The sequence below is a fragment of the Barbatula barbatula genome, assembly GCF_947034865.1.
Source record: "Barbatula barbatula genome assembly, chromosome: 4".
NCBI lineage: Eukaryota > Metazoa > Chordata > Actinopteri > Cypriniformes > Nemacheilidae > Barbatula > Barbatula barbatula.
This window is the reverse complement of record NC_136768.1, coordinates 7,746,128-7,772,914: the sequence shown is the minus strand read 5'-3', so window position 1 is coordinate 7,772,914 and position 26,787 is coordinate 7,746,128. Positions and strand designations below refer to the sequence as shown.

At 40.0% G+C, this 26,787-nt stretch overlaps 2 protein-coding genes across 3 annotated transcripts in view; one reads left to right on the top strand and one right to left on the bottom strand.

Moving 5' to 3' along the window:
• itfg2 (integrin alpha FG-GAP repeat containing 2) overlaps positions 1 to 26,787 on the bottom strand; it is a 46,047-nt gene that overhangs the window by 1,624 nt on the left and 17,636 nt on the right. Inside the window, exon 12 of one of the 2 annotated variants that reach the window (XM_079455237.1) lies at positions 26,201 to 26,628. The exons of the other annotated variant lie outside the window; for it this stretch is intronic. Within the exon in view, the coding sequence (XP_079311363.1) occupies positions 26,561 to 26,628 (68 nt within the window). The 3' untranslated portion in view covers positions 26,201 to 26,560. Of the gene's footprint in view, positions 1 to 26,200; positions 26,629 to 26,787 lie in introns of those variants that run through there. 2 annotated transcript variants of the gene reach the window in all.
• On the top strand, positions 265 to 26,309 carry nrip2 (nuclear receptor interacting protein 2). The gene is made up of 6 exons (XM_079455239.1): positions 265 to 1,077; positions 9,812 to 10,102; positions 22,826 to 22,908; positions 23,029 to 23,156; positions 24,027 to 24,079; positions 25,145 to 26,309. Exons 1-6 carry the CDS (start codon positions 925 to 927, stop codon positions 25,262 to 25,264), a joined length of 828 nt encoding a protein of 275 aa, XP_079311365.1. The 5' UTR covers positions 265 to 924; the 3' UTR covers positions 25,265 to 26,309.

Here is a 26,787-nt window from a genome sequence, read left to right as displayed (position 1 = left end):
ATGCATTTAAAAAAAGCAAAATAAATAAATGTAATTGAAATGAATAGACAGTGTAGTTAAGAGGTATTCAGTAAAATCCATCCATCCGTCAAAGAACTAATAGTTCAGTAAAGCACCTGTAGTATTGACATGTAAGGAGTGACAAAGTGAGGAGAGAAGGCTTATATCTTCAGTGAAAACCAGCACAGTGTCCTGGATTAAACGGCAAGCTGTACAAGTGCGTAAGAAAGCCTATTATAGATCTGGCACCAGTGTACACTTGACGCTCTACTGAATGTAGGATTGTTACTCTACATGTGGGAAGTCATGAGAGGAAGGCCATTCTCAGTATTTCGTCACTCCACGCGAATCAAAGGTACACATTCATGGATGTTGCTTTGTAAAGCCAACCTAAGAGAAGTGAGGACCGAGGTTTGAGATCTAAGAGAGGAGGCGGGTGGAGAAACAAGAGGGAGGTGGAGAGAGAGAGAGAAGGGGAGGGGAGATAAAATACGAGAAACCGAAAGAGATGACACATTCAGCCTCTGCACCAAGGACAGAGCAAACGTCACAGGCACGCACACCGGCTGAAGATATCTACAACACACACGCTTCACCATGACAACCACTGCTCTGGAGTGACAGCTGTCAATCAACAGATATCAAGATCACCTGCCACGAGAGATTACATCATAATACTGGACTAAAGAGGAGTAATTCCTTACAAGATTGATTATTTCTCAGACATTTTTATCAAGTCAAATATTCAATCTTTCAAGAAAAGGAGATATACTGATCCGCACGTCTGCATGCATTCATGTGCACGTGTGAAATCGTCTAGCTCTGTATCAGGGTCACAGTTTTGCTGGCTCTCATCCGTCAGAAGCAGCGGTTCAGGGTTTAATCAGCTAGGACGAGTTTGTGTATTTAACCTTCCCGGAGATCATGAGTGAGGGAAAGAAAGAGTTAGAGATGAGGGACAAAGCCATCATGCATCAGCAAAGGAGACTTAAACAGGCCACCCAGTTCACGCACAAAGACTCAGCGGACCTTCTGCCCCTGGATGGCTTGAAGAGGTTGGGCACCTCCAAAGACCTGGTGAGTGGCACTTCAACCTATGGATTTATTTATGTATTTATCTTGTGTGTGTGTTTATATTTGCGAAATAATGTGCAGGTTTGGTTGTGTACGTATCCCATCACGCACTGCTGAGAAAATGCATTATTTAGCGCCTCCAGCAGTGAATGTTTCTGACACATCCGTAGATCCGGTATTCGGCATCCCCTCCATACGGGTAGATGACAGTCACACGCACACGTCATGAAGGGGACCTCCCATTGACATGTATTGTACCCAAATAAAATATTCAATATAATTGGTTAATCACTCTAATCCCACCCTTTTGAAACACCTGTCTTTCAAATTTACAAATTTACACTGTCTACTGTCTGGATTGAATCCTCTAAGGGTGGTGTACACTGTATGTACAAACACGGTCACTGGAATGCACTGGGATATACTGTATACACAACATAAAATAAACAAACACCAGTCAACCAAACATTTAGCCCGTTCTGACCAACAGAGGCCATTGTCCTCTTTAAGTCGATCTCTCTCTCTCAATAGCAAACTAACAGTCCTGCTGTCATCTATTGCCACTACTGGGAGTAAATGGCACTTCCCCAAACTCCCAGCGTGCACTCCAAGAAAGCCTTCAGAATGCGACCACTTGATGTGCTTTCAGGCAGGGACGCATGCATTTCTGTGTGTGATAATACAGCCTATTAAAATTATCTCTGTTCACAGCAGGGAAAGTCGAAGCTCATCTGTGCGGCTTATAAAGGGCTCAGTCACAGCTTCTCCGAGACAGACGCTAACAGAAAAACGCAGGAGCTAAAGATAACCGAATGAGGAGTTGTTTTGTCTTATGGAATACTATATTGTATTTGTGATTTTTGGCATGCAGCTGTTTTAAACACCAGCTATTGGCTTGAAAAAGCGTTAATGTCAGGAACAATTTTATCTCTGTCCTCTCTTTCCTGCCTGCTTTGTTATGGCTGTCATAAGGAATTAATCACCGGGTTTTGATCGTGGAAGCACCTTTATGTCAAGCCTGTCCTGGCAAGTCAGAGAGAGACGGACGGATATTTAATGACAGGCAAAAGTGTTTTTATCACTTATTCAACCCATTAAAGGAACTGATCGTATCTCAGGTCAAGTGCAGAGCTCAGAAAATAAATATGATGTCCTTAGTTGTGTTTCATTTAAGTATGAACTTTGTTTTAAATTTGTTTCTATCATTTCTTAGAATGGACATAAACTATGTCATTATTGAAACATTTTAACCGTATGAAAATGAACGAATCGCTAAAATAATTTGGTTTTGGAGATCACATTAAAATCTAAGATACTATTGACTATTGTTTTCTGACTTGGCAAACGTGAACTCAGTGTGACATTGTTGAAATCTCTCTGAAACTCATTAGATGTTTCTGGATCGTTTTCATAGGAGAACTATCTGAAAGAGTGGAGATTCAAGCAAAACACTTATCCTATCCCTGTCTATGAAGATTTTAAACAGATTTAAATTTTTGGCATTATGTCCTATTCATTCAGATAGCTGGAGTGTAAATGTGTGTATATGAGGACCAAGAGTTCACAATTTGCCTCTCTCATTAACATTTACATTTATGCATTTGGCAGACGCTTTTATCCAAAGCGTCTTTCATTTTATTAAACTACACATTGTATCTGAGTATGTGCAATCCCATGGGATCGAACCCATGACCTTGGCGTTGCTCGCGCCATGCTCTAACCACCGAGTCACAGGAAAGCATTAACTTATAAGCGTCACGTGAAATCATTACCGTTATGTAACTCTACTGTTGTTTTGCAGCTCTTTGGTCCTTAGGCCCTCTGCAATCTCTCTCTCTCTCTGTGAAGCAGAACATAGAGAGCAAAACAGTACGAGGGCACACTCAGATCAGCACTCATGCACAGGGGATGCGGATGGAGATAGAAATGCGCTTTACTCTGTTTCTTGCAATATAAAGAAATGTCTATTTGTTCTGCTGGAATTGCTTATTTAGTCATCCAAGGCCGTGCATTTGCCAGTGTTTAAAGTGTGAGTTACAGCGGGGGGCTGCACGTGCGGGCTGCATGCGCACCATGCATGCCGTCATGAAGCTCACTGATTGGTACGTTTATCAAATCATGTTATTACACAGCTCTCCAAAATACTTTATTCTGATTGGCTAGTCTATTTATTGAACAATTGGTTTCAAATGACAACATATATTGTTATTACTTTATTTGTAAGTCGCTTTGCATAAAACCGTCTGCTGAATGACTAAATGTAAATAAAAGGTCTTTTGTGCCAGAAACAAATATTTCCAAGTTTGATTTGTCACACTTCTCACATAATAAAATAATTTTAGCTCAAATCAGCATTTCACGTCTATTTAATTATGTTTATTATATAAGAGGGACGGTCATTAAACCGCAAAATATGTGCTAACCAAACGGGTCGATCAGGCTCCTTGTTGCACATTATCGACACTAGAACAAGTGTGAAGTATGATAATGAGCTAATAATGGTCTCTCTAAGGATTAAATGATCCCGTGTCGGGATTTAGAAAAGCCACACATTAGAGCTAATTATAAAGGTAACCTGACCAGAGGCTGGGCATTTTTTTCTCACATCTGTCTCACTTGTTTCTCCATCGGGAATTGACAGAAGTTGAGAAACGAAATGTTCTTCCAGGAAAGGTGCTAAAAATACTACCTGTGTCCAGGGGGAAAACAAACAGCTGTGCAAAAGCTTCGCTGGAGACAAAGGGTTAAGATGGAGAGAGAGAGAGAAATAGCAGTTGCATGTTCTGTGTGTCAGAGGATGTCTGGTGCTGGGGCGAGAGATCAGGAGAGGAGAGCAACCATTAGGAACATCACATGACTCTCTGAATGAGGGAGACAGACAGACAGACAGACAGACAGACAGAGAGAGAGAGAGAGAGAGAGAGAGAGAGAGAGAGAGAGAGACAGAGAGACAGACAGACAGAGAGAGAGAGACAGACAGACAGACACAGATAGAGAGAGAGAGAGAGAGAGAGAGAGAGAGAGAGAGAGAGAGAGAGAGAGAGAGAGAGAGAGAGAGAGAGAGAGAGACAGAGAGACAGAGAGACAGACAGACAGAGAGAGAGAGACAGACAGACAGACACAGATAGAGAGAGAGAGAGAGAGAGAGAGAGAGACAGAGAGACAGAGAGACAGAGAGAGAGAGAGAGAGAGAGAGAGAGAGAGAGAGAGAGAGAGAGAGAGAGAGACGATTAATATCGACTATAATATCTTTATCAGGGTATATCATAAACCACGTCGAAAATTATTATTCTGCATGACATCCCTTTTATCACAATTAAACTAATTTGCATCACAATGGGTTTAGACATTTTACGTTTCAATATTAGGGTATTTCAAGACAGCTTTCAGAACATGGATCCTTTAATAATGTTCAGTATGGGTGGGATTCATGGGAGACGTGACAATAATGTATTATTTGGATCTCAATATGACTGTATAGTGATTCTTGAATAAAATATAGTAAAACAATAATACGATACGTTTAGTAACTCGAAACTGTAATATGCTATGATCTTTTACTTTCAACCACGAGTTTAAATATGATAAAACGTATCAAATAAAAATCCCACAATTGCTTTCGTTCGATCACATCCGATGGATCCACATTATATCCCCGCTCATTTTAAAGCAACAGTAAGGCAGGGACACTGCAGTTATAACAAGCTACAGCACCCCTTGACACATTCAACAAGCCCCCATCAAGTACAATCATTTCACAATTAATAACCATTGACCTCTATTTACCCAAAATTCAACGGCACAATGTGTTTCCTATCACATGCTGTTCCCCCCGCAGGTCAAACATGCTTTTTGCTCTTACAATGATCAGCTCTGTCAGGTTGGGACAGCGATTTGTCTCATTCGGTCTAAGGTCGCCAATCTCAAAATAACACACATCTTATTTCACATAACTATGCAAATGAATCATGGATCATTATGCTCCGTATGAATGGCTGTCCGTGGACACATTTCTGAATTGATTTAGAGGGTCTAAATGATCTAGTTGTACAATTAAATGAAGCAATTTCTAGAAGTAAAGAAGAGGTTTTAATAGGAATTTAAGCAGTTAATTAGAGTTTATTTTAAAATGAACACACATGCTTTTCTTATCTGCTTTGGTCATGTTATGTAACAGCATTATGTCACGTCCCCCCATTTTACCTTGACTATATAATATGCACATGTTTCCTGATGAAGAAACATGGCAACCTCTATGTCTTCACTAAGGCGTCTGATGTGTCTTTGCACAATCAGATGTAAAAGGTTATAGAGACTTGTAGAACAGATTCAGTAGAACACAAGAGCATCTCTGAATCACAGCTACATGAATCACTTGTTAAAGCGAAAGCCTGTTTTGAGAAGAAAGAGGGGAGAGAGAGACATAATGCTGTGATCAATCCTGTCAAAATCAATCTGCTCCGCTCGGTGAATGAACCCAGAACAAGCAAAGAGAAACATGGCTAATTAAAAAAACAGACTGAATGATCTCTCCCTGGAAAATAAATACAACTCCGTCACAGTCCTGGCAACATACAATGGATCTGTATTACATATACGACATCATTTCATTTGGAAAATCTAAATGATTTATGTTTCGTTTATGATAAAATAAACGTTACGCAATACAGTAAGATGTACTGCATTACAATAAGTTTCTTTTGATCATAAATGAAAAGCAGTATAAGAAATACTAGAATGATGTTTTAATAATACATACAATCTTTTTTTGTTCATACTGGATGCTTATAAATTACAGTAAACGCTAGTCAAAATAGGTTTAAGTGACATAGATCATTTCACAGTTTTTTTCTTTTGTCTCTGGGGTGAAATATGACCTGGACCGGTTTGTGGACAAATTTGAGATTCACCTGCAGTATTTACACTAAACACTTCAGAGAAGAGATGGTACAGGTTGAATGTTTATTTTGGGCTTCCAATCACTGCATATGTATTATCCGTCACTATCTAATATTATGTATAATTCATTACAGACAAATGCCATTATGATGGACAACACTACTTTAAAATGGTAGTTCACCCAAAAATGAAAATGCTGTCATCATTTACTCGCCCTCAGATTGTGGATGAGATCTGTTTGGTTCCTGAAATTCTTCCAAATATCTTCCTTTGTGTTCGACAGAACGAAGAAACTCGTAAAGGTTTTCATTTTGGGGTGAACTATCACTTTAAATCCGAAATCATCACATCTCCATTTCGTGTCACTTCTGATTCTCATTCTGCATTCTCATTCATCACAGGATTAATTGGCAGAGGATCAATAAAATGCCCTTCTGAAACCAGCCGATCGCAGAGCGATGCGATTAAATGATAACAGTACTAACGGTGGCATTTACCTTCCAACCGCTCGGTTTTCCCCCACCATTCTCTCTTCTATGTCCGTCTGAGGTGAAAGTCAAACAAAATGGTCCACTGCCTGTCTAGCTATCTGTCACAAGTATATCTGTCCTGTGGAGGTTATGTCACTACGGAGGTTAAAATGAGCGTTGACGGGAGACATCATTGAACTTTGCATTTTTCAGAACAAGAAAATATGAGTACAGTATCGTTACTCGACACAAGAAACAGAAACTATTGATTTGTAGGCCTAGAATTCAAGTTCATGAAAAATGCTGTAAATGTGTGCTGATCTTGCAGCAGTATGACAAACTGGTACAAAACTGTTTGCGTATCTGCACTTAACTGCCAGTCGCATAAACAACAAAGTCCTCCTTTGTGGAAACACAAAAGCCTTTTAGATAAAAAATACAATAACACCCCCCATTCCACAGCTGTGGATCGATAATGCGGTTTCTAGCTGAAGGAAATCTAGTTATAATTTAAAGCACAACGGTAGAAAACACGGGAGGGACACGGCAGGGTCTGGAGCACATGTGTTAAGCGAGCGATAACCAGAATGCTAGACACATTGACGAAAGGGAACAGGAAGGAAAGAGAAGGCCATTCAAATCTAGGTTTCTCTGTGTATTTTCAGCTTCCCCTTTGAGAGTAGGCCTATGTGAGAACTACTTTCAGGTGGTCCTCATAATTATTGGAGTGCCAGATGAAGATAAAATTGCAGTCTGGTCTTTACAGCTGAGTTATAGGGATCAGAATCTGCAATATATAAACTGCACAATGTGTGGATTGCTCTGCCTTTTAAAAAAACAGTTTACGAAATTTAGCAGCATCTAGAGGTGAGGTTGGTGTTCGCTTCTCCGTATTTATTAAACACAGTTTGTCCATTAAGAGCTAATGTAAAATTGAATCCGCATATGATAGAAACAGTTGATTCTAAGGTATTAAAACATAACACTTCATAAACTTAGGTCTTTTTACACCTCTTAAGACATGTATTTTATATTGCATTTCTGTCAATGGATCCTTCAAAAAATTACATATTAAACCTTTAAATGTAACCTCAAACATGCAGTTTCATTTTACAAGCATAATATCAAATATTCAAATGAATTCAGAATTATTCAAATGCTTTATAATATTTTGTGTAATAATCAAAGATGAAAATTAAAAGGCATTCTAAGTAAAATTGCAACTTTTAAATAAAAAAACATGATTATTTTAATGTAAAAAGTAAAATTTAACCAAAAGAAAGAAGCTCTTCATAACAATAATGTCTGAATACTCCCAGTTTGTGGACGGGACTCTCCCAACAGATGAACAGATTAAACAGAGGAAGTGTTTAACAATGATGTATCATAAAGATTTCTATGATGCTGGATTATTTACGGTGTCTCACACATGTTTCCCCTTTAAAATGCACTTCCAAAGAACACGCTGTAAATTAATGTCTTTAGGGAAGGAACAACAGTGATAATGGTTCTGCCAGCTTGGTTAATGATGTTAACTTTTTCTTCTCCCAATGATTCTCAGTTCACCTCACATCTGTGAACTTGAAAATGGAAAAACATTTAAAACACATGCTGATACCTGAGAATGTAAGTCAGATACGACATAAAGTCATATAGAAATTCTTGAAGTTCATAGGTCTTAACATTTTAAATGTTGATTTTATAACCCACAACAAGTATGTTCTGAGCTGTTAAGGCTGCAATTGCTAAATTTATCCATTTTAGTAGGACGAACGCATCCTGATAGCTGAGAATGTTTGTGTCAGATAAGGTTTCCTCTGATCAATAGGAAAAAACCTTATGCTGGACTCAAACCACCATTACATAGAATATAACCATGTGCCGACACTGGGCCATAACTACTTTGGTGGTTTGATGAATGAAATAAACATCTTTATTTAGCTGAATTTGTTCATGATAGCAGGGAGATGCATACTGCAAACTGAAGTCATTGCGTTTGGAAATAAAGATGAAGTTCTCAAGGTGAACGCGTACCTTCACTCTAAAGGTCAAACAACAAAAAATCAAGTCAGGAATCTCGGTGTGTCTCTAGAGTCAGACCTTAGCTTCAGTAGTCATGTCAAAGCAATAACTAAATCAGCATACTATCATCTGAAAAATATTGCAAGAATTAGATGCTTTGTTTCTAGTCAAGACTTAGAGAAACTAGTGCATGCTTTCATCACCAGCAGGGTGGATTATTGTAATGGGCTCCTTACTGGCCTTCCCAAAAAGACCATAAGACAGATGCAGCTCATACAGAACGCTGCGGCAAGGATTCTGAGCAGAACCAGAAAATATGATCATATCACACCAGTCCTCAGGTCTTTACACTGGCTACCAGTTACATATAGGATAGATTTTAAAGTTTTACTACTGGTATATAAATCGTTCAATGGCCTAGGACCTCAATACATTGCAGATATGCTCATTGAATACAGACCCAAAAGAACACTCAGGTCATTAGGATCGCATCAGCTAGAAATACCAAGGGTTCTCTCTAAGCAAGGAGAGTCTGCATTTAGCTATTATGCGAGCCGCAGCTGGAACCAGCTTCCAGAAGAGATCAGATGTGCTCCTACAGTAGTCACATTCAAATCCAGACTCAAAACACATCTGTTTAACTTTGCATTTGATTAATGTGCCACTGTGCCTCTGACCGTCCGACTGTTTGCGCTGTACTTTATTTTATTGATTATCTAATCTAAACTATATTTTATTTTATTTTATTAACTGGTTAATTTTTATTTTTCTTATTTCTTCTAAACTATGTTATTTTATTTTTTTATTCTTAACTGGTTACTTTTATTTTTTCTTATTTCTTAACTGTTTTATCAAATGGATATTTTTAATTTCTTCTATGTAAAGCACTTTGAATTGCCATTGTGTATGAAATGTGCTATACAAATAAACTTGCCTTGCCTTGCCTTGCCTTGATGGCTGATACTGTTACTGTCAGATAAGGTTCCTTTTGAACAATAAGAAAAAAGCTTGGGCTCGACTTGAATCAACATCCGAACTATATGCTCTAACCACTGGGCCATAAGAGTTTGGGGGTTTGATGCATCTAATAAGCATCAGCAATAACTGATTTTGTCCATCATAGCAGGGGGAACTCATCCTGATGGCTTAGAATGTTACTGTCAGATAAGGTTCCCCTGTGTTTGATTAGTGAGAAAGTTCTAACAGTACTGTTTGAAAATCACGTTTTGTAAATATTCTATGTAGAATGCCGAAAATCTGTGTATACTGCATTCAGCAGACATACTAATGGTAGTATACATCCTTTAATTTTTTTTGCTGACATCATTTCCTCTTCCCGTGTGCAGCAACCCCATAGCATCGTGCAGCGACGCCTCCTGGAGGGCAACATCCCGCGTCTGCGCGGGGAAGCCCGGGACACCCTGTCTCACGTTCGCTCTCCACTTATAGACAGCAAAGAGGGCGGAGAACCAGAGGAAAGAAGCGAGAGCACTGTGGACGACTCCACAGAAGAGAGAGAGTCTCCAGAAGAGAGCGAGAAGAGCCTCAGGTCTGACGAGGATGAGGACATTGACGAAGACAGGAAGAAAGTGGGCGAGAGAGCATCCAACCTCTCAGCTCTTGTGGTCCAGTGTAAGGTAATACAACAAACCACTTGATATGGTTGCTTTAAAATCAAGCTGTCTGTCCACATGATGCAGGTGATATGAAAAGGATTCTGGCTCCCCATGACTCAGAGGTCCTTTTTTTAGGGAGCAGTCAGTTCTGGTTGGTTGGGTTTTTAAGAGCCGGACGTGTCTAAAATGCTCAAATTTGTGAAGCACCTCTTGTTATGTTTACAATAGAGATGATGTAACTGGTGGACATGTGACTCATTGTATAGACCAACTCTGTCTTACCTGTCATTTCAATTGTTTTGTTAACATGCAACACAATGGGTATAACAAAAAAATGAATGTATTTAAGATAAATAAATAAAAGTTGCAAATTAATATTATACAGTAGCAAAGATAAAGGATTCCCAAGCCTTTTGGTTTATGACTATAATTCTTTTTCTAGTTATTCAAGTTATTCATTTTTCCAGTTATTTTTTTAACCCAGCACTTTTAGTAAAATATTATATTATATAAAAACAAGTGAAAACATACAATTCTTATTATAATATAGGTTATTTACATATGATTATAAAATATAAATAATATTGCTAGAAAAAATAAATGTATTATCATTACTAGAGAAATTACGACGACTCGTCTACGACTTTGAAAGTTGAATTATTTTTCATTACTTTTTGAGGCTTGGAAGAAACAATAAAAATTTCCTGATGTTTCCTGGTTTTCCAACACCTTTGAGAATCATTAAGACCCTTCCCCATAGCCAAGCTGTTAAAACTCGCTCTCTGTTTTACTGTAGCACAGATTGAGTGTCATTCTGTGGGCTCCGTCACCATCACTCCAGCAGAGTAAAAATAGTCCCGAAATTAAAGCAGCTTAAACCACAGGGTTGGAGTAGCTCATTTCCACAGCCTCCACATCTCAACTGACAGTCTAGTGTCAACACGAGAGCTTTAAAACAACAAGAATAATCCTTTCTTATGAAATTAGACCATTAAAAGAGAATGCTACATTGTCCAACTCAGCTACAGTAATGTACAGGCAGATGGTCATTATTGTCAGTGCTTGAAGTGGGTAAAAAAGGTTCGGGTACTCTCGGGCAGGTTGCCATATGCAAATTGTTATCACATCTGAAATTTCTTAAAGGAAAAAAATGTATTTACTGTATATACAGTACATGCTGATTTAATACAACATTTACCACAAAACAGTCATTTCATTAATTGTGATAATAGTTCGGCATTCTAAAAATGCAGAAATCTTGAATTATTCAATCTATCATATACACACACGTATTTGTTGTTGTTGGTGTAACCGGCCCAATTCTGACCATCAGACGATTAAGGGCTCTATTACGATCTGCGTTGTGTTGTGTAATTGAAGGAAAACATAGGACAACTGGATCTGCTGCTGGTCTGGAGAGTTTATTTTCTGTGGCTGGATGGAATAGAGATACAGCATGAAATGTTTGCTGCTGTGATTTTATCACCTCTCCTCAGCGCGCTCAAAGTATACTCAGGACATCACAATAACAGTAAATGGTCAAATTAACAATAAAATGGATGAAGACACATTACAAACAATATTTAAGGAACATAAATCGTCACAACAATTAATAAATTGTCACAATGAACAAATATAAACCATACCTGGATGGAATAGAGATACAGCATGAAATGTTTGCTGCTGTGATTTTATCACCTGCACAGATCAAAGACCAAATCATAAATCGGCCAAAATCACCGCATTCAATTGACGCACACACATACTCAAACCGCTGTACTCCGCTATAAAACCATTAAATCCAATCCATCCATGCATAAAACACTTCGTAATACATTTCTAACACTTTAAACATGAATATTACTGAATATCATGTACTCAATTCAACTTCTACAAACTTTTATACATAATATTGAAGGAGCACCGCTAGCAGCTTACCTCTCCTCAGCGCGCTCAAAGTATACTGAGGACGCAGCACGGCCAGAACAGTAATGACGTCATGACGTCGGTACAATTAAACATAAAACTCTTTTTCCAAAATAACACTTAAGTTCAAAACTAAATTATGTTTTCTTAGACAAAATAATACAGAAATAAAACAAAATAAAAACTGACAGGAAGGATAATTAGTGAAACATTCATTCACATTGTGAACACACTGTAAATATAAACATCCGTCACATTCACCCCTCCTGAATTTCACTAATATCCTGACCAAATAACACATTTGATCCAACAGACCTAGATTTTTAACGAAACTCATTCGTAGTTCAACATAGTAAGTTACCCGCTTTACAGGTCAAGAAAAGTCCAAGGTTGATCAAGTCTTAGACATTCTCAGAACAGTATGCTGCCTTGTACAACATCCAATAATCTGGTCTAAATTACACTTCGTGAAATTCACATCTTGCATACATTTTCACAGTATTTCCTAGAACCAAATACCTTTTAAAATAGAGAAAGAAATGATTCTGATCTCCTTGCTAAGGATGACCCCATTCTCTGAACATAAAATGGTCTCTGTGCCATGGACTCAATTAAACGGTTGACTTTTCTGACCACCCTCCCTGCACGGGTCCTAACACCCAATGTGTCATTTGGAATTTGTGCTTGTGTGTCAGTTGGAATTTGTGCTTGTGTGCCAGTACTACTGTTATCATGCGTGTCATTCACAGTTTCTGTTAATGAGTCAGGACTACTAGCAGAAGATTCGATCCCTATGACAGGTACGTGATCAGAACCCCCAACAGCCTCATTTTCACTGGGATTTTGTTCGCAGACACTTCTTCGACTGTAGACTGAATGATCAGATTCCAGAGCATCATCTCGGCCTTCAAGCACCCATGCCCTCGTTCTCTCATCAGAACTCTCCTCTTCCAACGAGTCAGACAACTCAGACACACAAGACTCGCTCTCCGTATTGTCAGCTTTAGACTGTATGTCCATGTCATCTTGAGGTGGTTCAATGGGTAGGAAGCTGATATCCAGAATCAGATTTCGATGCACCACTTTGGATTTGCCTTCCTCGTCAACCAGTTTGTATATGTTTGTCTGAAGGCTCCGATCCTTTACAGTATAGACAGTTGGGTCCCATTTATCGGCGAGCTTTCTCTTTCCTCTTTCACTCTTGTTTGCAAGGAGCACTCTGTCTCCGATGTTCAAACATGTACCCTTAACCTTCCGATTGTAACCCTTGGCCTGCTTTTTCTGCTCTTTTTCAGTGTGTTTCTGAGCAATGCGAGTTGCTTCATGCAGGTAAGACATGAGGGTTTTCGCATAGCTGCCATGGTCAACAATCACCGGGTCATGTAACACCTGCCCAAACATGACATCAACAGGTAGTTTTGGGATGCGACCAAACATTAACTGGAATGGGGCATAACCAGTGGTCTCATGTACTGTGGCATTATATGCGAATGTCAGAGTCTGTATCTGCTCGGGCCACTTGTGCTTCTCCTTGAGTGGCAGAGAACGAAGCATAGTGCCCAGAGTCCGATTAAACCGCTCTGTCCCACCGTTTCCCATCGGGTGGTATGCTGTAGTGTGGGATTTTTCAATACCTGCCAGCTTGAGCAGTTCTGCTATGAGGGTACTTTCAAAGTTGGTCCCTTGATCCGTATGAATGCGTGTTGGAAAACCATAAATGCAAAAGACGTGATCCCACAGCTTCTTTGCAATTTGTTTTGCCTTTTGATTTACACATGGAAAGGCATGTGCCAACTTTGTGAAGTGATCAGTCACAACTAATACGTCTACAGAACGCTGCTTGCTGTCCTCGGCACTCCAAAAATCCAAACATACTAGCTCCATAGGGGTAGAAGTTCTAATGCTCTCAAGCGGGGCTCGTGCAGATGGCTCTGGTGTTTTGGCCAATATACACCTCTGACAACACTTGACGTAGTCCCTTATGTCACGCTCCATTCTAGGCCAGAAAAAGCGTTGTCGGGTTAGCTGGAGAGTTCTTGACTGTCCCTGATGCCCAGCAAAATCGTGTACGCCGGTTAAGGCTTCAATCTTAAGACTAGAAGGAAGTACAAGTTGAAACCTCTTGTGCTTGCTTAGAGGATCTTTCGAGACACGATAGACTACTCCATCTTGAATCTTCAGCCGATCCCATTGCTTAAGAAGAGCTAGAGCCCTGGCATCCATTCCAACCCTCTCTCGCCTTGATGGACGCTTCTTCTGAGTCAGATAGGGCATAATTTTTGAGATGACTGGATCTGACTCTTGGGCATGTTGGATTTCCTCAAGGGGGATTGCAGAAATTGTGTCATAACCAAGCGGCACTGCATCCTGAATAGCCTGAATTGCCTGCATAGCCCTCAGCTCAGTTACAGTCTCCCATTGATTATGGAGGTTCAAATGAGTTCCGACTGCTGTGTGATCACAGAACACTGCAGAATTCGGCTGAAGACTGTTCATTTGTAAACGGAAAGTGTCTTGAATTCCGTCTTCAGTTACACCTGCAGCTTCAGTGAGTAAACCACCATATCGCTCTGTAAGGAGCCTGTGACTGACTGTTTTTGCAAAAGGATCTCGGCTCAAAGCGTCAGCCACAATGTTCTTCTTTCCAGCAATATGTTTGAGGTCAAAGGTGTAAGCCGCAAGCTTAGATACCCAGCGCATTTCGCAAGCATCGAGTTTAGCCTTGGTTAGAATATAAGTGAGCGGGTTATTGTCCGTCCATACAGTGAACGTGTGGCCCTTCAACCAATGACTGAATTTCTCACACACGCTCCACTTTAAGGCTAAAAACTCGAGTTTGTGTGCCGGATACCTCTTCTGAGAGCTACTTAGGGACTTACTTGCGAATGCAATGGGACGAGCTTTCTCCTCACATGCTGGTATTTGTGATAACACAGCCCCAAGTCCATCCAGAGAAGCATCAATCGACAAGATCAAAGGAAGAGAAAAGTCAGGATGTGCCAAGACCACACTATCCAGTAGGCTCTCTTTCAGCTTAGAAAGGGCATCATCACACTCTAAAGTCCAGTCAGTTGGCTTGAGCTTTCTGTATGTGCCTGCCTTGGCCTCGGTTCTGACCTTTGACTTCCTTTTCTGTCCGGCTGTTAAGGAGAAGAGTGGTTTGGCTACGGAAGAGCAATTTGGGATGAAGTGCTGGTAATAAAGGATCATTCCCAAAACAGACTTAATCCTCCTCACAGATGGAGTGCACCCATCTTCTTCCATGAGATCAGCTTTTGACAGCTTGACTATGGCCTCAACCTTCGAAGGATCAACAGAAACACCGCTTCCATCAATGATGTGACCTAAAAATTTGACGGATGCCCTCATCAGATGGCACTTTTTTGGACTTAACTTGAGATTGTGGCTCCTCAATCGTTGGAATATTACCTCCAAACGCTCCAGAGCTGTATTCTCGTCAGGCGCAAACACCAGTAGGTCGTCTAAGTAACACAGCAGACTACTAAAATTCAGGTCTCCAAAAATACTCAACATCATGCGCATGAACGATGCTGGGCTATTGCACAACCCTTGAGGCATCCTGTTGTACTCATGAAGTCCCACTGGAGTAGTAAACGCTGTGTACTTTTTATCTTTTTCAGCCATGGGGATGTTATAAAAACCTGACGTTAAATCCATAGTACTGAAGAGAGTGTTTCCACCCAAGGCAACCAGACAGTCAGACTGGTGTGGGAGTGGGTGTGCATCCTTAATGGTCCTGGCGTTCAGCCATCTAAAGTCCGTACAAATCCTCAAGCCGCCGTCTTTCTTCCATACTAGAACTAAAGGCGAAGCATACTCGCTCATTGATTTTCGAATTATTCCTTGCTCTTCCATTTCTGAGAGAACCTGGCGTAATTTTTGATAGTGAGCGGGTGGTACTCGACGGTATGGCAGTCGGAATGGACGCTCGTCTGTCAAGCGAATGCGATGGACAAAACCGCTGACCTCCCCACAATCAAGAGCATGCTTAGAAAATACATCATGGTATTTCTCAAGCAGTTGAACAAGCTTTTCTCTTGCTGCATCCTTAACAGAGCATGTTTCAATGTCGATGTCACTGAGCCCTATGTCCTTCAGTCTTTGTTTAAAATCAGCTGTGGTACCAAGTTGACAAGGATTCCCAGATGTAGGCAACTGTACATGACTGAAACCCTGCAAGAGTTCAAAATCTTCCACAGCCAGACATGGGAACACATCTGCAAGCTTACGATTTCTTTTTAGGGTGACAGGTTTGTCTGAAAGGTTGGTAACTTTTAGAGGAACCCAACGATCTCCCCACAACGGTGTAACAACTCGGCCAACGATGATGTCCCGTGGCATGGATCTGGAAGAAGTGGCCTCCACAATCACAGTACTCCCTGGTGACATGGCAGTATTACTCGGCAGCTTTCCCCAGACAAGGTGCTCTTTTTTGGCCATTAGGGTGACTGACTGCTGAAGCTTAACAGTTCCAACCTTGTCAGGTGGATCTCCTCCTCTCCAGCGGCAAGTATTTGCCATGATATTCAAGAACTGTTCACACGATGAAGATGGCTCTGAGACACTGTTAGACACAATCCTCCAGTAATCATCACTGATCTTCATCCTGTGCATGAGGAACTTAATCACGTTGGTACCAATGATCAAGTCGTCCCTTTGTCCAGGCACAACTAGAACAGGTACCAAACATTTCTCGCCATACACTTTCAGCTCAACTTCATACATACATTTTGGCTTAGTTGCTTTACCTCCACAGCCTATTAACATTACGTCCTGTGACAATGGTGTGGGCTTCAACAACACACCCTCACTCAGCATTCTGCTCTCTACTGCTTCACTGAAAGTACATGCCATGGATCCGGAGTCCAACATTCCCATCATCTGGAATTTGTCGTTAACACAGACGGGAGCATAAAACAATTGATCAAACACTTCAAGGGTTTGCATATTCTGCGCAATCACTTTAACTTCAACAGGAGCTTGTGCACAGGCACTTTCATAAACTTGCATAAGATCATCATCTTCGAGGGTTTGCTCCACTCTACCCACACGTCCCCTCTCCAGGTGTGGGTTGACTATTTTAAAGTCAGTGAACCTTGGTGTGGCTGTGCAACCTGATTGCGATCACTGGGTTGGATATTTGCACAGTCCCTCTTTATGTGACCAGGTTCGAAACAGGCAAGACAAAGTCGTTGTCGTCGACAATGTGCTAAAGTTGAATGCTCAGAGGAATGGCATACCTTACATGCTCTCACAGGAGGTTGGCTTGGCCGAGGACGCCTCATTTCTGCTTGACTATTTTGGGAAAGAGCACGATCAAGTAAACCGATGAGGGTTTTCATGCAGTTATCGTCATTCTGTGGATGAGGTGGTGTGTTTGCATTAACATTATCAGATGGCACGACAGGAAAAACACCAGTGGCGAGCTCACACTCCATAGGTGACTGGGTATGAGTTGTAACGTTTCTCACAGCAAAGTTACGCTTGGATTTGACTGCCAACTGTTCCTTTTGCTCAGTCTGATATCGGTCAAGATGCTCTTGTACCTCGCTCGCTGTCCACTTATCTGGTGCTTTCAATCTGAAAATGGCTGACAGAGTTGAGTCCGGGCAGTGTTTGACAAACATCATGGCTGCCTCCTGGCATGGATTATCCATCTTTCGCCCAAGTCTAGTTAAAGCCTCCTCTGCAACATCCACAGCCTTATTTAACCGGACCCAGTATTCGACTGGGTTTTCTCCGGCAACAGGCACTGTGCCATAGAAATCGGCTAAAGGCATGTAGGAATATCTGACCTCGCTGAAATGCTGTTTCAGTATATCAAATATCACTTTGGGGTTCTCAGAGGGTCTTAGGGAAGTGTTACTGCGAAGAGTAATTCTAACAATGTCTTTGGCTTTACCCATCAGCCTTGAAAGAATTTCATGATGGTGCTCCAACATTGGTATGCCTCTTTTCCGTAGGTAAGTGTCCATCAAATCCTCCCACTCGTGCACACTGAATTTATCTGTTCCATCTCCCCGGAAAACAGGAGGCTCTTTTGCTTCAGACTGCATGACTAGTTTAACTCCTGTCAAGTTAAGTGAGGGTGCCTCTGAGAATGACTGACCTGCACCTAAACTCCGAGTCTGTGCAGTGCTGGTTTCTCTTTCCCCATACGCTACCCCACTTTGAGTAGAAATTATAGTCTGTCCTACTTCCTGAGCAATGTGTGTTATGAGATTATACCATGTTGGATCACTTAAGTCTGGGCAGACTGACAATGGATTACCCCTTAACTGACTAGGTGTTTGTTCAATTACTCGTGTGGAACAAAGTTCAGGTGATGTTCGTTCTACATTACCCCTCCCTGCAACAGGTGTGAATGTACGGTCACTGAAAAGTCTACCTCTCCCAAAACTTGAATCTGACATGTTCCCATCAGCATTAAAATTGTCTACATTGAAACCATGTGCCATCATTCCTCATTAAACAATGAGTAACGTAAACACCAAATGTAAAAGAAAACTTCTTAAGCGCCAACACAACAAATGATTGTAGGATACTAAAGTAAAAAAAGTAAATATACTGGCGCTAATTATAGTGAAATGTCCCGTTCAGCAAAAATGAACCTATTTGTGTTACTGTTCATTGAAACCTTGAGTGAAGTGCAGCATCCACCGGCGACCAAACGGCATTGATTCTTGGACGAAGATCGTGGAAGGCGAGCTGATCTTCATCCGGGTCACGGCACCACTGTAACCGGCCCAATTCTGACCATCAGACGATTAAGGGCTCTATTACGATCTGCGTTGTGTTGTGTAATTGAAGGAAAACATAGGACAACTGGATCTGCTGCTGGTCTGGAGAGTTTATTTTCTGTGGCTGGATGGAATAGAGATACAGCATGAAATGTTTGCTGCTGTGATTTTATCACCTCTCCTCAGCGCGCTCAAAGTATACTCAGGACATCACAATAACAGTAAATGGTCAAATTAACAATAAAATGGATGAAGACACATTACAAACAATATTTAAGGAACATAAATCGTCACAACAATTAATAAATTGTCACAATGAACAAATATAAACCATACCTGGATGGAATAGAGATACAGCATGAAATGTTTGCTGCTGTGATTTTATCACCTGCACAGATCAAAGACCAAATCATAAATCGGCCAAAATCACCGCATTCAATTGACGCACACACATACTCAAACCGCTGTACTCCGCTATAAAACCATTAAATCCAATCCATCCATGCATAAAACACTTCGTAATACATTTCTAACACTTTAAACATGAATATAACTGAATATCATGTACTCAATTCAACTTCTACAAACTTTTATACATAATATTGAAGGAGCACCGCTAGCAGCTTACCTCTCCTCAGCGCGCTCAAAGTATACTGAGGACGCAGCACGGCCAGAACAGTAATGACGTCATGACGTCGGTACAATTAAACATAAAACTCTTTTTCCAAAATAACACTTAAGTTCAAAACTAAATTATGTTTTCTTAGACAAAATAATACAGAAATAAAACAAAATAAAAACTGACAGGAAGGATAATTAGTGAAACATTCATTCACATTGTGAACACACTGTAAATATAAACATCCGTCACATTGGCATGTCAAGTCGAACACTTAACACACTATAAGTTTTCACTTATAAAAGCAGTTAGCTTTTTTTGCAGTTTGCATCTCTGAAAATCTTTCCATTTATCATTTCTATTGTAAAACCGTTGGCTTTGTTATGTTTGCCTTCTCACATCTCACTCTACAATCGCAGTCATAAGCACCCGCCTGCAGACTGTCTTCAATTTGAAATGCTGCTTGACCTCTGTAATTTGATTGGCTGGAATTCCATAAACACTTGTTAATTGGTCAATCTGTTGAAATGTGTAGCTCTGCGCCAAAGACACCAGATGAAAAACTTGAAATCTTTAGCCAAAAAAAGCGTAACGGCTAATGCTAACGCTCCAGCGAAACGCAGGAAAGAAGAACAGAGGCAAGCTTTTTTAAAGGATGTCAATGGGGGTTGTTATCTGTTATGCTTTCTCCAACTGGAAGTACTACAGGCCCTTCTATCTGCCTATAATAACAACAGTATCTCTGGCTCCGTTCTAATCTCACTGGAAGCATCTTGGGTGTGACTTAATATATTGCGTCTCCCTGAGGCCAGGGTTGATCGATCTTGAGTCGAGGTCCCATGTCCGACTTCGACTGCCGTTCCAGATATTTATTTCTGGGTTTGAGGTGGAAATATATGAAAACCCAGTTGTGTGGAACATAGCATAAGCGATCCCTCCCTGTAACGGGGTCTCATCACTATTAATTATGCAATAAGAATACAAAATGTTACAACTGAGGACCAAACTTTCCATAGAGACACGTTATTGAATATGAAAAACTAAATTCTCTTCAATGCTGAATGTTCAAGAACCAATCTGATCTAATAAAAAACACGACCTAAATATAATATAAATTCATACGACGGGATTTGTACAAAAAGAATGGATTAGTAAGAAATCATAATTGAAGGTTCACTCTAGTTTTAACCACTGGGTCAAAAAGCAACGTATAAATGATATAATATAAATTCATACCAACTAGGCACCAATTACATAAAATAGTTATAAACTGCCATTTTGTTCAGATTGTTAACAGCACACATGCGTTCTGAATGAACTGAATGTTCCAGAACAGATGCATGATGTTCCTATCATCAAACTGAAAGATGAAATGAAACTCCAATTCATGCATCAAATTAAATCTTCAATATGGAAGAGCAGTTGAAATGGGACAGGGTTGTGCGTAGCAAATCCACCTTACTGGTCACATGCTTCCTCTTCTGGAAAGATTCATTTCACTTTCAGGCTGAGAAGTCAAGCATGATGTTTCTCCATTCAGGGCTGTCATTATTATGAACAGCATGATTTTTTCTCTATTGCACACCCGGCACGCACACATATACACAGATTTTGCATATGCGATCGAATAAAGCCATAATAGCTCACGGGGGGATTATTTCAATTGAACTGTAAACTAGGAAATCTGTTTTGTATCGTTTCTTTGAAACCGTTAATTTTCATTCATTTGCACGGCTGAAACTACAAAAGAAAAACATAAGAGAAAAGAATCAAATGTTTTCACTATGTGGATGTGTTTAGATCGTGAACACAAGGAAAGACAAAGAAACAGTACAGAGTCGCAACGACGCGTGAGAGGGGCCCTCTGTGAAACGGTGAGAGTCTGACGCCCTGATACCAAAGATGTTGCGTCCCACTCTTCATGTGGTAGGAAAGTTGGGGGGGTTACAGCTCACACCTTGAGTGACAGGAAATGCGAAGAAAGGTTGCAGCAAACCTCTCATCTCCTTTGAATGTGGGACGGTGCTGACGCTCGCTTATTAACTGTACAGTAAGCAAAGAGGTGCAGAGCAGACTCAAAGAGCCTGACAATGTTTGTGTGGGCCAGTGCGTAGGTGAAACCATATTGTGTTTAAGTCCTCATGCATGCTGTGAAAGCATATGTCGCAAACAGGTTCCAAATCTCTCAAAATAGCTGTTGCTTCATCCGACGGTGTAAAGCGATGAAGTCATTAGTGTCATTTACCAAGGCCATTATCACTATTACAATTGCTTAAAATGAGAAACAGAGATTTGACTTTAGTCTTAACATTAATTATGAAATATAACGTTCGCTACAAACATGAAGGACTCATTAAATGGTGCGACGGTGATGGATTTATAATTTTGCACGCAAAACAAATGCACGGGCAAAATAATCCTCGGTTTACTTTATGTCACAACATCAATGATTTGATGTTTTTTTACTCGGGCCAATAAGTGAACACAAACGTACAAGCTAATGCACTCAAAACCCTAGCGAGCATCAAGTAATGCCTTATTTACCACCAGAACACCCTTGAAATCAGAGTTTTGCACAGGCAAGCAATAGTTTTTCATTAAAATATATTTGAAATAAAAATACTATCAACAATTTAGATTAAAACATAGTTAATTTGAACATACATTATATAAACATCATTATTAAAGTATTACAAATATGAATATATTATACATTATTAATAATATAGTAAACTATATAGTTTTTACAAATAACCTGCACTATGTTTGTAAAATTAAAGAAAAGAGGACAATAACGTTTTTTTGTTTTCATTTTTTCTTCTACGCTTTCACTCTGTGTGTGTGTGTAGCTTCCATGTGTTAAAATGTGTGACCGTCTGAAAACGAACGGATGTCCACTCAGTTAATCGGCTGAAGCTGCTGACCAAATACAGAACAAATCATTTACACATAATGGTCAAGCCAACAGCATGAACAGGCTATTAGGTCTACTAAAAACCAAACGCTGCACAAACGCAGGGTCATAATTTAGCTCTGATTTCCGCAAGCGCTGATGGAATATCGGGTTAAAGGACACCATGAAAATAAGCCAGCTTACTGGACATTAAGAGCTTCCACGGAGAAACTTTTAAAGTGATGGTCCATTATTAACCAGAGCTATTATCATCAAGCCATCAGTCGCGATACTGCTTGACGTGGCAAAAACAAAACCGAGAAATCAATGCAATGTAATGAACAACTAAAGCATATTTAAAAAGACCAAGAAGATGATTGTCTGTTCTCAGTTTGCCCCCTGTTTGAAACTTCTTGGCAGGCGGAGCAGTGTTGTTCCACTCTGGCTAATAATGTGTATTTCTATAAAAAAAACAAGGTGTAAAAATTCAAACAAGAAAGACTGTAATAAAGCAACCGTGTGAACAACAAAGGTTTTTTTTGCAGTGTGGTGACGCAGAGGTGAAGCTATCCATAAACACAGGGTGCCAACACAACCGCATCTCTAAGACATGCTGCAGAAGACTGGGGTAAGCTGAACATCTTCTCTAAAGATCACAACTTATTTAAAGACTAAGACCTACATATGTGTATATACATATGTACGTACCACTTTACATGAACATATAATTTATGTGTGTTTATTGCAGACTGAAAACCAGCCATGAAGAAAAGCCCCACGGGAAGCTGCCATTCACTGAATCGACGGTGGAGACGGTTAAGTCTCTGCCCTTGCAGCTGGGCAGGGAAAAAGTCCAATGCACCGCACAAGTCATAGGTTAGACGTCTTGTGTTCACCATAAATCCACGAAGACACGACAGCACTCAAAGGACCCCCATACCAACTTGTTTCCATGATTAATCAAGTGAAACCCAAAATAACCACTTAAAAACTTGGGTGCTCACAAAACCAGTTTGAACCAGTCAAGATAGAGCTTATGCAAACATGAGTATATTCCACAAGGTACGAAAAGGAGAAGTAGGCCCATCAGTATGCAAAATGCTCTTAAAATGCACCCACACATGATCTAAAGAATGTCTGAAAGCGTATAATGCAATATAATTTCAGCTTGTTTGAACATTCAGCTTTTGAGGTGAGCAACTGACCTTTTCCAACTCCGACAGCAGTGGAACGCATTACAATTTTTTTAAAGGGATAGTTCACCCAAAAAATGAAAATGATGTCAAAATGTACTCGCCCTCTTGTCATTTCAAACCTGTATGGCTTACTTCCTTCTGCAGAACACAAAAGAAGATATTCTGAAGAAAGGGGTTCACTTTAATTCACTTGCATTGGTTTTAACAATAGAAGTGAATGGGGGCCAGTGCTGTTCGATTACCAAATTTTGTCAAAATATCTCATTTTGTGTTCTGCGGACGAAAAAAAGTAATATGGGTTTGAAAAGACCAAAGTGCGATTAAGAGATGACAGAATTTTCATTTTTGGGTGAACTATCACTTTTAGTGCCACAGTTAACCCATAACCTGGCCATATTGGTTGTGTTATTAGCAAATACAAAAGAAGTCCAATAAAGCCAGTTTTAATAAGCTCCATCTCTTCTAATTAGCCAAAGAATAAAATCCCACCTACAGGGGATACAAAGTCTCTCTTGCCCTATTTTAAACCTCATTTGTTCTCCGTCTACAGAGGATGCAACGTTTGAGGTGTGTTTGGGTCTACAGACTCTGCTGGAACTCAAAGTAAGACCACCATTACCCATTTCTGCTCTGTATTTGTATTCAGCTGCAACCATTTATGTTGCGCATTGGGATCAAGTCTTACATTAAAGTCTGAGTAAAGTGACATTAAAATGTGTGTTCTGGCAGAAAAGTGTGTTATTAACCTCCCAGACAAATCTGAATGGAGAAAAAAACATCCACGTAAATAAAATAATTTATCAAAATCTTTTCTCCAACGCTGGGTGTTGGCTGTCGCCACTGAAACCACGGCCACTCATGGGAAAGAGGCCGTTCTCATGACACAGTAAATGTAAAATAAAAGTAAGGAAAAGAATCAGATTCAAATTCAGAAAACATGCACAGTCAGTGCTGTTGACTGGACCAGTGTGTCAATTTGAGAAAAGTTAACCCAGATAATGTTAAACTGATGATAAAAAACAAATATTTAATAATACTCTAAATTGAAGGGTCAAAAAAGACACGAACCCAGTCGCGCCCAGAATAGATTAATTTACACCCCAACAGGTTAACCCCTTTTTGACCCAATGCTTTGTTGAAAATAACCTAGCTCTTTCAAGGAAGGAAGGAGTTTGAGAGAAAATGGGTCACAACATGTATCATATCTAAATATTGAACCAGTGGAGCTGAATTCGAGATCATTTTACATGTCACAGGAAGAAATTCCCCTTTGAGGTTTTCTTGATTCCAGGCAGTTATGAGGAGCAGGCTGAATGCTATTAAAATCTTGATAAAGAGGGAGAAAGCTAGATCAGACAAACTGCGGAGGACGGATTTGTGTTAATATATGCAAATGATCATCGCTGTCAGGAGAAACAAAATATAATGTACGCAAGAAAAGATTATCCTGAAGCCAATGTGGACTTCTGAACAAACAATGAGCAGAATCAAGCGCCCCATGTTATCAGGCACCAGGTACTGAGAGTGGCACTTAGTGTTATTCTTCTCAAAATATTACAAATAAAAAGTGTACAAAACAGCAATAAAATGTCTTAAAAAGGAATTTTTCAATGAAGGTTTTAGAAAAGGACTTTGTTACATCACAAACGATACACTTTCTCTTCCCAGTGCTGCGTGGACCTGAACTCCAGAGAGCTCCGTCTCCACAGCACAGAGCAAGCGCTGCCCTTCCTGGATTCACCTGCCTGCAGCCAGTGCCATCACCATGACAACAACAAAAACATGTGACCTCAGACCTACGTGCCCGCCAACCGCCTGATAGCACCCATATAATCAGAGAGGAAGTTGAAAACGGAAAGCCTTTGTCTGGACTCTTGTTCCAGATGAACATCGTCAGGCCTCTCTCTCCTCTCTACATCATTATTCTTCGTTGTTTGTTCGTTTCTGTGCTATTTACCGAAATCTGCCAACTGTAATTTTTTTCTGCTGTGCTAAATTCATTTCAATTAAAAGTGTTATTAGGCTGCGGAAGAGGAAGATTGAGTTCTGATATTTTAAATTGCCTTGAGTACACGTTGCGTTAATCTCTGTAAGGTCGTCAGTAAAATCTTCTGGTGATTGTAATGACAAGTAAATTTCATGTTTATTTTAGTAACATTTAGAGCTTTACAAAAGCTTTAAACTCCCCAAAAAATCTGACTTTTCATTTTATATATTAAAACATAAACTTAATCAAAAGTTGCACAAATTTTTACTAAAAATGACTACTCCAAAATTGCCTTTTACTAACCAAGGACTCGTTTTCTATCCTGTTTTTTCTTTAGAAGATTAGATCGGCCCCCAGACGATAGTATGGGGCTTCAGTCAATTCAATAAAATGATAATAGAGCCCTTGGGCCGGACTTGCACTGGTTTTCTTCTGAAGGGCCCACAAACCAACCAAAACATTCCAATCTGCATGATTTTATAGACCCCTTTGTATTCTTCGATGTTTTGCGATAAACCATTGAAAGCCCCAGAGTGTCCGTTTAGGAAATGATACAAAGCATTTCTGTTTGTGCTCTTTTAGAACAATTCATGAGGCCAGATTCAGCTTCTAGGCAAAAAACTTAATAACCAAAGTCTTGTCTCCACCACCCACATGCCTCGCTCATTGTTTAGTCTTAGCACGGGCATATAAACGCCCGTCTCTGCTCCCATCAAAATGCCAGCCGACAAAAGAAAGAGGGCCAATTGTATGAAAAGAGTTTATTTTTGGTGTGCTTTTGGTTTCATTTCCTCTGAACAGTATTTTCTCTGCCTAACCAAAATAAAATATGTATTCTGGATATACAAAGGTCTCCACTGATTGAACAGAATTAATATCATGTCATGACAATCCACTACATATGCACAACTGACAATAGATGAAGAACAACTCTGTTCTGCTCCTCGCTGATCGTTGTTGGCGTGGAGGTTCACGATCACATGACCGTGATGTTGGTTTGCCCACATCAACAACCTATTTTAAGGTTTCTTCATTTGGTGATGGAGGGAAAAGATGTTCTCACTCACAACAACGACAGAGAGCCATAAGGGATGACATCATTGACCCCGCACGGAGCCAAGACTGCTCCTGATCCACAACCAGCATGGAGCCTGAACACAAAGTACTGTAGCCAGGGCACAATACATTATTTAAAATCATGAAGTCCATCTGTTTGTGAATGCAAGAGAAAGAATTACAATAACAGGTATTCAACTAGCAGATGCTGGTATTCAAAGCGACTATAGAAAAATATACTTTTATATAATAGTAGTTTCCATTACAG

Bases quoted from the DNA above. Each gene is read 5' to 3' on its own strand.
- nrip2 (XM_079455239.1), top strand. From the start codon at position 925: ATGAGTGAGGGAAAGAAAGAGTTAGAGATGAGGGACAAAGCCATCATG. The intron at 22,909-23,028 runs GTAAGCTGAACA...TGTTTATTGCAG, and splicing joins ACATGCTGCAGAAGACTGGG to ACTGAAAACCAGCCATGAAG. The intron at 23,157-24,026 runs GTTAGACGTCTT...CTCCGTCTACAG, and splicing joins ATGCACCGCACAAGTCATAG to AGGATGCAACGTTTGAGGTG.